Source organism: Balaenoptera musculus, chromosome 2 (assembly GCF_009873245.2).
Source record: "Balaenoptera musculus isolate JJ_BM4_2016_0621 chromosome 2, mBalMus1.pri.v3, whole genome shotgun sequence".
In the NCBI taxonomy this organism is placed as follows: Eukaryota; Metazoa; Chordata; class Mammalia; order Artiodactyla; family Balaenopteridae; genus Balaenoptera; species Balaenoptera musculus.
In genome coordinates this window covers 89110665-89123738 of record NC_045786.1, presented here as the reverse complement: position 1 = coordinate 89123738, position 13074 = coordinate 89110665, and the positions used below count along the sequence as shown (strand labels likewise).

General features: G+C 46.4%; 1 protein-coding gene across 13 annotated transcripts in view; it reads right to left on the bottom strand.

Moving 5' to 3' along the window:
• Nucleotides 1-12831, bottom strand: part of PPIP5K1 (diphosphoinositol pentakisphosphate kinase 1) — a 45598-nt gene extending 32767 nt beyond the window's left edge. For 10 of the 13 annotated variants that reach the window (XM_036843509.1, XM_036843517.1, XM_036843515.1 and 7 more), the window contains exons 1-18: nt 12793-12831; nt 9155-9250; nt 8701-8875; nt 8075-8270; nt 7538-7628; nt 7227-7312; nt 6773-6927; nt 6539-6640; nt 5920-6081; nt 5639-5760; nt 3859-3960; nt 3550-3636; nt 3357-3432; nt 3104-3213; nt 2936-3018; nt 2636-2767; nt 2359-2480; nt 1805-1987 (exon numbers count right to left, since the gene is read on the bottom strand). In XM_036843509.1, the coding sequence (XP_036699404.1) occupies nt 1805-1987; nt 2359-2480; nt 2636-2767; nt 2936-3018; nt 3104-3213; nt 3357-3432; nt 3550-3636; nt 3859-3960; nt 5639-5760; nt 5920-6081; nt 6539-6640; nt 6773-6927; nt 7227-7312; nt 7538-7628; nt 8075-8270; nt 8701-8847 (1956 nt within the window). In that variant the 5' untranslated portion in view covers nt 8848-8875; nt 9155-9250; nt 12793-12831. The other 3 variants (XM_036843510.1, XM_036843511.1, XM_036843513.1) reach the window with 3 other exon arrangements.
• Between the last annotated feature and the right edge of the window lie 243 nt (nt 12832-13074).

The window sequence follows — 13074 nt, the reverse complement described above, 5'->3', positions numbered from 1 at the left end:
AGATACCTTAGCTTTTTTGGATTTGACATTGAGCAATGGATTGGAAAATAAGGCAGCAAGGTCCTGCCCCTTTATCAAGGCCTGCTCAGAGAAGAACACAGAAAATGCCATTCTCTAGTCAATGTGCTCAGCTACTTTGCTTATTTAAGAATCTATCAAAAATGGTTACACAGCAGTTATGAAATGAGGAGCTGTGAGTAGGAGGATGGTAGAAAATCACGGTCCGGCACATGATCCCCAGTCAATCATGGCATGGATACATAGGAAAAAGGAAAAAGGATGACTTGGGTAGTGGCATCCACTGTGATTAATACTGTGAGGCAGTATATTGTAGTGGCTAACAGCCTGGGCTCTCTAGTTAAGATTCCTTGGGTGACCTTGGAAAGGCTGCTTAAATTCTTCTGAGCCTAGGCTTCCTCATCTGTAAAGCGGGGGGGGGAAAGTAGTACCAGTCCACAGTTCTTACAGTGGATTAAAGATGGCCATTAATTCTTTGTCACATTCCCCTTCCCTTGAATCTGGGCTGGCCCTGTGACTGCTTAACCAACAAAAAATAACAAGGTTATACTGTGCTAATTCTGGGCCTACACTTTAAAAAAGCTTGAAAGTTTCTGCTATGGGGGAGTCCTAAGCTACTATTTAAGAAATCCGGGGCTTCCCTGGTGGCGCAGTGGTTGAGAATCTGCCTGCTAATGCAGGGGACACGGGTTCGAGCCCTGGTCTGGGAAGATCCCACATGCCACGGAGCGGCTGGGCCCGTGAGCCACAACTACTGAGCCTGCGCGTCTGGAGCCTGTGCCCCGCAACAGGAGGGGCCGCGATAGTGAAAGGCCCGCGCACCGCGATGAAGAGCGGTCCCCGCACCGCGATGAAGAGTGGCCCCCACTTGCCGTAACTAGAGAAAGCCCTCACACGAACCGAAGACCCAACACAGCCAAAAATAAATAAATAAATAAATAAAGTAGCTATAAAATTTAAAAAAAAAAAAAAAAAGAAATCCGTCTGGGGAATTCCCTGATGGTCCAGTGGTTAGGACTTCATGCTTCCACTGCCGGGGGCATGGATTTGATCCCTGGTCTGCTGGAAAAACCACATGGGAAAAACACATGGAGAGGAGAGGCTCTGAGACTACAGGGACAGGGACATCACGAGGAGGGAGAGAGCCCAGCCATCCTAGCATCCCAGTTGAGCCTCCAGATGGTTCCAGCCCCAACATCTGGACAGCAGCTGGGCAATTTTAGGGAAGACTAGTTGAGCCTAGAGCTGTAAGGTGATAAAATGGTTTTTGGTCTTAAGTTACTGAGTTTTGGGGTAGTTTTTTATACAGCAACAGATAAACTGAAACATCCTTTCATTCAAAATCCTTGGGATCAGCTGTGTTTTGGAATTGAGAATTCTTGGGACTTTAAGAAGTTAATACGGTGCATACGCCACATGTTAGATAATACCTCCAGCAGGGCCTAGGACATAACCAAACAACTTCTCTATTTCTGTAGCAAAATGTATAACTATTTACACTAGATGGGATAAATGGGGATTAGAAAGAGTCTTACCATGTCGGGTTTTGCTGTCAAACGAATCTTGGTGGCAAAGTTATAAAAATCTTTTTCATTTCCAAAACTGTGGATGACAGATTGTGGACCCATACTTATCTCAAAGGGTAAGGATTAAATGATACAATACATGGAAGAGCACATAAAACAGTGCCTGGCACATAGTAAGTACCATTACTCATCACTATTATTTAGAATTCTAGGATTTGGGGATTGGGTTGTGTTGGGCACAAAGTCTAGGAGAGCCTGACCTGATCATAATCCTCAGGGCCAAAGGGTGCATCCTGCTGCAAAATGTGGTGCAGCCGAGCCTTCACCCGGTGCTGGCAGCTGCTCAGGGAATCGCCATCACTGTCCAAGAGCCCGTTCATGTTGGCACTCTTCACCATTTGTACCAAAATGGGTGTCAGCTCCCCTTCTAGAGCTAGAAGGCCCTGGAGGGGAAGCACAAAATCTATCAGTTTTCCTTCCAGTCTAGTTCCCCTAGGCCTCGATGGTCCCAGAGATCAAATGAGAGCTGGCTTGGGAGTTGGGGTATAGGTCAAGGGGCCCACCCCACTAATTATTCTCAGTAGTATAGAATGCAGTCAGTACATACAGCTGATTCACTTTGCTGTACAGTAGAAACTAACACAACATTGTAAAGCAACTATACCCCAATTAAAAAAAAAAAAGAATGCAGTCAGACACAAGCAGAAACTTCTCTGAGTTGGCACACAAACACTCTGAAATTTCCAACTAGTTCTCCAAACTCTGCTTCTCTACCTAATGGAAGCTGGGACTATGGGAGAACTGTAGTGTGCACCTTAGCAAAGGCTGCAGCAGTCATCTGGACACGGCCCTCATCAGAGGCATAAATCTTGAGATCATGGCGGAAGGTGCTATGGAGGCGAAGCAGCCCACACCCGGGGAAGCCAGCATAGTCACCTGGGGGCAAAGGGGAAGACCAGGAATGGATGGCTATAAATACCCACGAATGCTCATTTCCCCTTTAACTTCCCTATTGTCTCTGTCCCTTGTTTCCCCAACTTATTCTCTAATCATCTTATCTCAGCTCTGCTAGGTATTTACAAAACACTCACCCTGTCCTCCAGGGTACATGCAGCGGAAAGCTCGCCCCAGCTCCTCAGCCTGAACACGGCCAGCAGGGGTCAGTTCTCCACCCCACTTCAGTACCAGCAATAGGGATGGGGCCAGAGCCTCCCCCTGTGGATCTGCGGGAATAAGGGGCAGTGAACAGGTCTAGATCTAAGGAAAATAGTGGGGACATCTAAATGTTAGGTCTTCTGAGGAGCCCGGAAAGGTAATTTGGGATAGAGGTCATCTAAGGGTTCAAGAATAAAAGATGTGAGTGGTAATGGGAAGTGGGTATTACATCTTACCTTGCCCCTCATTAGAAGCTTTTACTCCATGAGGGTAGTAAGTTAACTGCACCTTCCGGTTGATGCCTGAGAAGTGACCATACCTGCAGGATAAACTCACAGTTTACTTTCTACCCCAGCACCCAATTCTCACTGCTAGTGGCCCCCCTTTCCTATTCCCTTTCTCACATCTCCAGCACAGATTTCAGCTGCTCCAGTTTCCCAGTCTTCTCCTCAATCTCACCACCTGGTTCTTTTTCCAGTTCAGCCAATAGCAGCCTTGTGATGTCCAGCACCTCCTGGAGGAAACAACAGGGTATCCGTGCAGGAGGCCAAGTCCTGGCTGGTTAGGCTTTCATCCTGGTCTCTCACTGAGGCCCCCAATCCCATACCCTCTATCTTTCCGTAGCACTGCTCCTCCCAGCCAGATTCATCACCTTACCTGTAGCTGCTCAGGCCGCTTCAGTTTTAATTTCCCTGTCTTGTAGCCACCATGTTTTTCAAATAGACTAAAAAACCTGAAGAAATAAGGAGAAGCTTCACTATGGGCTGAGACAGGCAAGAGCCTCTGGGAAGTACCCCTCCCCATTTCCCTCACAAAAACCTATTTGTCTAGATTAGGATACTCTGCCCACCTTGGGTGTGTCACTTCCATCTTCATCTTCTGCTTGGGGGTACGATCCCCATGACGGATAATTGCAATGACGCAACGAAGTTCCATCCTAAGATAGGGAATGTTGTTAGAGCCTCTCCCCAATCCCACCCCACACCGCCTCCCATTTCATCCTACCCAACGGGTCAAAGAACAGAGGAAAAACTATCTGAGATTAGGAATAAAGGTAGGCTCCACCAGTCAGATGGCACAGGGTCAGGAAGTAACCACTGGTCTGACACAGATGCCTTAAGTAGGTTACTCCAGATTTTTAACTTTTACTTTTGCTCACATAGTGCCAGATGTGGTAGGGACAATGGGAATGTCCTCAGCCTCTGTGGGGATGGACCATGGGATCTGGAACTGCGGGGCAAGCTCCCGCATTATGGTGTTCCTAGAAGGAGAAATGCAAAGAAGCCATTTGAAAATGAATGAACCAGAACTACATATATGAATGAAGCTCACAAAAACTAACAAGTAGTTGAAAAATACATTAATATAAAATCCAAAAACATGCAAATCCACCCCATATATGTAAAAAAAAAATACGAATATATAAATGGGAATGACCAAATAGAGGACTGGTTACCTCTGGGGGGTGGGAGGGAAGGGGATATAATTAGTAAGGGGTATGTAGGGGCTTTAACTATATTCTTTTTTTTTTTTTTTAATTTATTTTATTTTTGGCTGCGTTGGGTCTTCGTTGTTTCATGCGGGCTTTCTCTAGCTGCGGCGAGTGGGGGCTACTGTTCCTTGCAGTATGTGGGTTTTCATTACAGTGGCTTCTCTTGTTGCAGAGCATGGGCTCTAGGCACTGAGGCTTCAGTAGTTGTGGCTCGTGGGCTCTAGAGCGCAGACTCAGTAGTTGTGGTGCACGGGTTTAGTTGCTCCGTGCCATGTGGGATCTTCCAGACCAGGGATCAAACCTGTGTCCCCTGCATTGGCAGGCGGATTCTTAACCACTGCGCCACCAGGGAAGCCCTATACTCTTTTTTTTTTTTTTGGCTGCGCTGTATGGCTTGTAGGATCTTAGTTCCCCGACCAAGGATTGAACCCGTGCCCCCTGCAGGGGAAGCTCGGAGTCCCAACCACTGGACCGCCAGGGCATTCCCACCTTTTTCACTTTTAAACCATTTTTACGATATTTAAAATACAGGCATACCTCGGAGATATTGTGAGTTCAGTTCCAGACCACCACAATAAAGTGAACATCGCAATACAGTGAGTCACATGAGTTTTTTAGTTTCGCAGTGCATATGGAAGTTATGTTTCCAGTATACTGTAGTATATTAAGTGTGCAATAGCATTAGGTCTAAAAAAATGTACATATCTTAATTAAAAAATACTTTATTGCTAAAAAATGCTAACCATAGGGATTCCCTGGTGGCACAGTGGTTAAGAATCTGCCTGCCAATGCAGGGGACATGGGTTCGATCCCTGGCCTGGGAAGATCCCACATGTTGTGGAGCAACTAAGCCCATGCGCCACAACTATTGAGCCTGTGCTCTAGAGCCTGAGAGCCACAACGACTGAGCCTGCGTGCCACAGCTACTGAATCCCGCGCGCCTAGAGACCGTGCTCTGAAGCAAGAGAAGCCACCACAGTGAGAAGCCTGTACACCACAACGAAGAGCAGCCCCTGCTCGCCGCAACTAGAGAAAGCCTGCGCACAGCAATGAAGACCCAACACACCCAAAAATAAAAAAATAAATAAATAAATTTACTAAAAAAAAATGCTAACCATCATCTGAGCCTTCAGCAAGTTGTAATCTTTTTGCAATAGTAACATCAAAGATCACTGATCACAGATCACTATGACAAATATGATAGTGAAAAAGTTTGAAATATTGTGAGAATTACCAAAATGTCACACAGAGACACGAAGTAAGCAAATGCTGTTGGAAAAATGGCGCCAACAGACTTGCTCGACACAAGGTTGCCACAAACCTTCAATATGTAAAAAAACGCGGTATCTGCAAAGCTCAATAAAACAAGGCATGCCTATAAAGTAAAAACTTTCCAATTCTCTTCTTTAAGCCCATTCTCCCCAGCTCAGACCACTGTGTCCCTTACCCCAGAATCTTGGCACAGTCATCGTAGTATTTCATCGAATTCTTGACGAAACTGAAGCCATTGACATCACACACAAAGGAATGACCATTGGCACGAAGGAGGTCAAAACCACAGACTGTTTGCTGCAGGGGATAAAAGCAAGATGAGAACAAGAGAGCCACTCTTCCTTCTCAGCACCCCCCTCATTCCACAGCCCCTCTCCTGTATCCCTCCCTCCACCACGCCCCCCACCCCCACCCTGCACACACACCCTCCCCTTCGCCAAGGGGGGCTTCCTCCACCTTAAAAGCTACGCAGACTTTCCTGGCCACCAGCTTTTCCATGGCAGTCAGCATGACTGGATATCGAATTTCTTTCCCCTCACTGTCTCTTTCGACCTTCCCATCCAAAGCTGGAGATTTTCTGGCTTCAGCATGGGCATAGTCTGGTCCCACTGTATACACCTGCAGGTACATAGCATCACTGAGTATGCCCACAGCTCACCCTGCATATGAGAAGACAATATGAACACTATGTCTGTAGACTAGTTTCACAGTAAACAAAAACAAAAGCAAAACAAACAAATCCCCGAGTTTTATGAACAAAGAGACTGACATTTTTCTTACTGAGCTCTAGTATCATTATGAAGGTTTCTCCACAGGACTCCAAAACTATTGCCTAGTCCTTACTAAGGAATAACTTACCAACAGTATTCCATTTTCCATGTCACTCTTGCCCTTGCTCTGATAGTGACAACGTAAATACCTACTTCCCCCACTTCTTACCTTTACCTGCATATGAAAGCCAATCACATTCATACTTTATTTTCTACGACCACTTCCATACACTTCCACTTGCTTCCCAAGCACCCCACCCCACCCAGACATTTATAACCTCTTAAATCCCTGTATCCACCATAACCTTGACATCTGTGCCATCTGTTGGCATAAACTCCTCATAGATGTATGACCCTGTCTTACGGACGCTGCTCTCAGGAGAGTAAACGCTGCTCCGGCTGCCAATCTTCAGGAGAAAAAGGAAGGAAAAAAAAATTTGCCTCTAACTTGTCCCCAAATCCTCCAGCTTCCCTCCCCACAACCTCATTCTCGCCCTTCTACTTCTCTGCCTCCCCAAATGCCCAGATGTGTCCCATACCTTACGGAAGAGGCGCTGGCTTCCTCCTCCAGCTGAGCTGGGGTAGTAGATGTAAACATTGTGGTCCTCTGCACTCACTGGCTTCTCCACAAAGGGCTTGGGAAAAACGGCACCATTTACCTCCACCTGGTCTTCACCCTCAATCAGGTTGCACTCTGAAAGGTAGGCGTGTGGTCATTCCTAGGGCCTAAGAATACTTCCAACTCCCACTTCTCTGAGTTGTAATCTCCATAACCCTCAAATTGCTATGACCATATCTTAATAATAGATATGGTAATTAATATCTATATAAGAGGTCCAAGGTTCTGTCCAAAGACCCATGGCTCTAGCTCTACCCATAATCCAGTAACCAAAGCCTCACTGAGCCGGGTGGTACATAGGAGACGTCTAGAGGAAGGAGAACTGGGCTAAGTCGTAGAAAGCAGGGCAGGACTGGACAAGGCCAGGTACTCACCCTCAGGCCGGGCAGGGTCACGGTTGAGCACAGCATATCGAGGCAGATCAATACCCTCCTCCTGCAGGATCCGGTACACCTCCCTCCTGTCACCCCCGAATAAATTAGCTGGGAGAGGTGGGGGATGGTGACCAGGCGAGAGGCTAGGGATTTCATTCATTCAGGAATTGGGAGACACCCGTGTACAGAACTCAAGAGGGTATGGTACAAAAATTAAGCATGTTGGTTTGACTCTGCCCCTCCCAGAGTGGGTTCTCTAAACAGGCATAATCTCAGGGCCACCCATCCCACCAGTCAACAGAAAGCTATACCTATCCTGGATGTAATACTGCATAGCCAGGTCATTGATAAGAAAAGGGTTTCGAAGCTTGGAGTAAGCAACAGCTTTGTCCAGAGGAAAGCCTGGGATGGAGAAAGGAAATAGAGAGACCAAAGGAAGAAAGTGAAAGAGACAGTGAGAAAACAGCAAGAGAAATAGACATATTAAAGCTATTAGTTGCCACTGAGCTCCACTACCCATCCAACCCAGCACTCATCCTCCTGCCCAACTTCCCAAGTCTAGAATATCCATCAGAAAAAAGTAAAACAGAAATTATTTTTAGGGTCCTTCCAAAGACCAATTCTGTCAGAGACCCTAAGAATCTTAGAGCTGTCCTGACGTTCAAATATGGGCTTTAAACTACCCCCGGCAACTCCTCCAAGATGTAGGGAGAACAGACCCCTTTGCACTGTTCCCTAGTGTGTCGGGAAGAGCTGACGACCTCTTTACTATTTGACAGTAAGAGCCTCATTTCCCAGTCCAGCATTCCCGACACCATTCCTTCCCATTTTCCTTCATAGACACCAACCTTTGGAGTGGAAAGAGATGAGGCAGTGGCAGGATGGCCAGTTTTCCACAGGTTCATTGAGGATCACATCTTCTCCCAGGATGATAACAGTCAGGTAGTCAAATCTGCAGAGTCGCTCTAGGATTTGGGTCATTGGCTTGGACTTGGATTTCTTGGTCATGGCACAGATGCCAACAATGATCTGAGGTTCAGGAGGCTACAGAGAGGAAGTGCTGTCAGATACTTCCCACCTAAACCATCCCTATCAGGGAACACTGTCTCATCTCCTTAGGGCACAGAGTTTCTTGCCAGGACTTTGGACCTATGGGGTTAAGGTTATCTCCTAACTTAGGCCTAGATTGGGGTACCTGCAGGTATTCCTACTGCCACAGTAGGAAATGTGTACTCAGGCAGAAGAGTAGGAGAACCAATAATAATGAGACAACAAGAGGAGGGCATAAGGTAGGGGCTTCAAAGAGAGGCAATCTAACCAATCTCCACTGCCCTTCCCCTTAATCAGAATAGGGCCTGTTTATGACAGGGAGTCTATGCATTTGGGAAGAATGGGGAGAGGTGTCTCCATCCTATGGAATCTCAACTATGACAGGGGTCCCAGAACCAAGTTACATCATTTTCCCTGGTCTTACCACTTCATCCTCCTCATCCTCAAGGAGCTCGCTGTCACTCTCTTCTGTCCTCATGCCTATTCCACGGGTGCCCAGCCCCTCATCTCCAGCTCCAAGGAAGAAGTGGGCTGTGGCGCTCTCGCCCTCACTGGCCGGCAATGACCACATCCCCGCCGGAGCACCCACTCATCCCGCTCTGCAGTGGAGGGTATCCCTGTTAGTTCAGAATCCAAGCCCCATGGCAGTGGGTGGGGATGGGGGATGGGGAATGAGAAGATAAGAGGGAACTACAAGGGGACTAGGGGAAACAGGAAACAAAGCTATGGTGAGAAGGATCAACAGGAAAGGAGGCATGTGGGCTATGACTTGAGATGACTAAAGATCCCTAAGAGAAAAGCGAGGTCTCCCTTTTCCTCCCTGCTCACCCCACCCCCAACCATGAGACTGGTAAGAGGATCAGTAGATTAACCCTTACAGTGCTGGCATGTCCCTGATTCTGCCAGCAGGAAAAACCGTCAACTCCAGGAGCAAATGGGAAAGGCAGTTCCTCATGGAAGGCTATTGTTGATTCCTACCAGAAGAGAAGGTTAGAGTGACATTTCAACTTTGGATTCATTCCAAAATGTTCCTGGCCCTTCTCCACTTCCCCACAGTAGTGTTGAACTCAGTGATTTAATTCAAGAGCAGAGGAATAAGAGAGTTCATTTGCCTTTGCTCTGAACCCCTATCTTCATTCCTACCAAGGATTAACTCAAAAAAACATTGATTGAGGGCACCCTATGTTCTAAACATTAAATCAGAACATTAAAATGCCCTATGCCCCATCTCTCCTTCACCTGCTTTACCTTAAAAGAGAGATGCTCAGTTCCAGAAAATCTGTTCAAGGAAAGAGGTCTAGTGCTAGGTGGGAAGTTGAGGATACAGGCATCCATACAACAGGCTCCAACCCATTCTCAAACTGAAATTTCAATTTTCTCTCTACCATCTCAGGGTACAGCAGACACAAGGCTGGTCTAGGCCAAGGTCCTTCATACCAGAAGCTATAATGGAAAAAAAAATCCTGCCTAGAGCCATTATCAGTGAGAATATCTTAAGACTTAAAATTGAGTCAGAACAACCTGGCAGTTCCACTTCTGCATACATACACCTGCAGCAGCGGTTCTTAACCAACTGTGATTATACTGTGCAAAGGACATTTGTCAGGAGACACTTTTGGTTGTCACAACTGGGGAGATGCTACTGACATCTAGTAAGTAGAGGCCAAGGATGCTGCTCAACATTCTGAAATGCACAGGATATACCCCCCACAGCAAAGAACTGTCCAGTCCAAAATGTGAGTGGTGCCGAGGTTGAGAAACTCCGCTGTAGAGAAACTCTCCCACATAAGAAGACATTTGCAAGGATGTTCATAACCTTACTGCTGGTAATGGCAAAAACCGAGAACAACTCAGCTGTCACAAGTAGAAGAATGGCTAAATATAATGTTGTGTTTACAAAAGGCTGACTAACAGCAATTATTAAAAATGAATCGGGGGGGTAAATTAGGAATTTGGGATTAACATATACACACTACTATATATAAAATCGGTAAACAACAAGGACCAACTGTATAGCACAGGGAAATATACTCAATATCTTGTGTATATATATATGTGAATCATTTTTCTGTACACCTGAAACTAACACATTGTAAATTAACTATATTTCCATTTTTAAAAAATGAATCAAAGCTATATATAACATGGACAGCTTCCAAATGCAAACTGCAGAAATATACATGCAGGACAATTCCACTTGTACAAATAAAAAATACGACATATGTTTATGGCTGTATACATAATTAGAAGTATAAAAACAGATGGGAAAGAAAGATATCAAATTCATGATAGTGGTTACCTCTGAGGAGAGGGGAAAACAACTGAGAAGGATTCAAATGGAACTTCACAACCTTATCTATAATGTTTATTTCAATTAAGAAAACTCTGAAGCAAATATACAAACAGTTAACATCTGTTAATACTAAATTGTGGGGATACGGGTATCTGTTATTTTTTTCCAAAAATGAAATTGAGTCACATCAGCAATTTTCTACATTCTGCAAAAGTTCTCAGAAATACTGACCAATGGCTCTAATGAAAGCCACAAACTCCTTAAGTAAATGGAGTAATTTAGTCTTATAGGTTTTTAGTCTTCAATATTTACTTTCTGTATTTTTATTTTAAACCCTTCCATTACAAGTGAGTTTGCAGCTTTGATTAGAAAGTTATAGCTAATCTTTATATAGATCTTGACCTTTCTAGTCTTCACCATCTGCTCCGTTGCTCAACCACCGTGAGGGCACAACATTCTCCTTAGGCTTAACATTTTCAGTTGTACACTGCAGGTCTTATACATACACACCCCTCCTGATTATAGCCTGTTTCTTTGAAATCCTTTTTCGTGACCTGACCCAATTTCCATGACTTGTGACATTCCCAAGGTCCCTGTATAGCTTAAGCAAGCAGAATTCTGTTGCACGCTTTATCCTTTCTCTGAAGCAGGAGCTTTCTCTATGTCTAAGATTCCTAACCCTCCACACTTTCTTCCACTAGGTCTTTCCTGGTTTTCTGCTGAATGTACACTGTCACATTCTTGAAATTCTATTATAACTCTATAACAGGACATGATAATTGAATGGCAAAGGAGAATCTGTTCACAAATATGGAGCTGAAGAGAGATGAAAGGTCTAAATTCATAGTTAACAAAGCAGAAATAGAAGCCTGACAGAAATAGCTATGAAATAAGCCAGGATTTATTTAGATGTACCTCTGCGAGAAGCTGGGATTTAATGTGGTGTTCCAAGAGCCATTGCCCTGTTTTCTGTGCTCTTCTCCCCTTCCCTCTCTCCCCTAATACTTTGTTGCAAAAGAAAACTTCATACTCTACAGTAGGCTAAAGGGCAGTCTTACTGGGGCCTGAATCAATGTGGAAGGGAGTCAGGGAGGGGAGGAAGGAGGAGATAGTATAATTGGTAAGGAGAGAGGGAGGGGCAGGTGGGCAATCTTCTCAGGAACATCTATGTTAAATCAGATCTAGAGAAGGGACTGAAGGGAGGGTAAACTGTGTAACTTCTTTATCCCTTAGAATTTAGGGCTGCTTTCCTAGTCCTCTAATTTCTTTAACCACCATGCACTTCTGCACTTGATGGAGGGCTCCATCAGTGATGAAAGAGAAAGGTCAGTACAGAGTCAGGTGGGAATACTTCCAACACAGTTAAAACTCCTCAGGCCGCAAACACTATCTCCTTCAACAGTGGACCCCTTCGCTCCTTCTTGATGCAGTTTTTAATGCTTCATACATACCCTTATTCTGCCACTGATGAACTGTGCTGATGCCCTTGTTCTCGGTATCAACTCACTCATACTGCCTTCTTTCCCCAACTTACTAAAAGGACTCTTCATTGACTCCCCTAACTACTGCCCCCTCCTACATCACTAATCAACCGATCCAATCAACAATACAACTAATCCTCTCGCTCATTGACTCCCCAGCCTTAAACAGTCCTTCAAACCCTCAGATGAGTCACCACACTTGGTAACAAATTTATATGGAACCCTCAATGCTCCCCCGCACAGACTGTCTGAGAGCCACTCCTTCCCGACCTGCCTTCCCTCCAGGCTCACCTTCTCTCTCCTCTCTGCAACAACCCCTTCCTCCAGCCGAGCCTCCGGTCTGACTCCACTCCCACGCCTGCTCACACAGACCTGCCCGCCCTGACCCTCTCCCCGGCAGACTCCCCTGGCTCAGCAGGACCCCCTCTTCCTCACGCAGACCTTCACACGCCTACCTCTTCTCTCGCTGACCCCCTCCTCTGCGCTCTCCTCACTCAGCTCCGGGTCACGATTACCACCTCCCATCCCGACTCCTCTAGCCTTTTGCCCGCCCCCGCCTTCCCCGCCTCACTCTCCCTTCGCAGACATTGAGGCCTCTCCGCTGGGTCTCTTTCCAGACCTGCCCCCAGCCGCTCCTAACCAGGGCCCTCGGCACCGAAGGAGCCCACTCTACCCAGTCCACCCCCTCAGATACCGCCCCCAGCCCCCAGCCACTCCCCCACTGCCCCCGGCCCTCACTCACCCGCCTCCCTGCGCTCGCGCACCCGAACCTGCCGGCAGCGACACCTGACAGCGGCCCAATCAAAGCACGACTTCTCTTCGGCGCCACCAATCAGCGGAGGGCGCGCACCGGCAGCAGAGTCAGGCTGCGTTGGCCGGCGCTTCTGCGCGGAGGATGGTGGCCTCTAGTGGTTCTGGGGAGGAAGTGCAACCTGATGTTCTTTTTCTGATTTCTAACTGCGTCGCCACAGTCCAGATGCTTGGTCTAGACAGAATTTCCAGTGAGACGAAGTGGGGGGAAGCG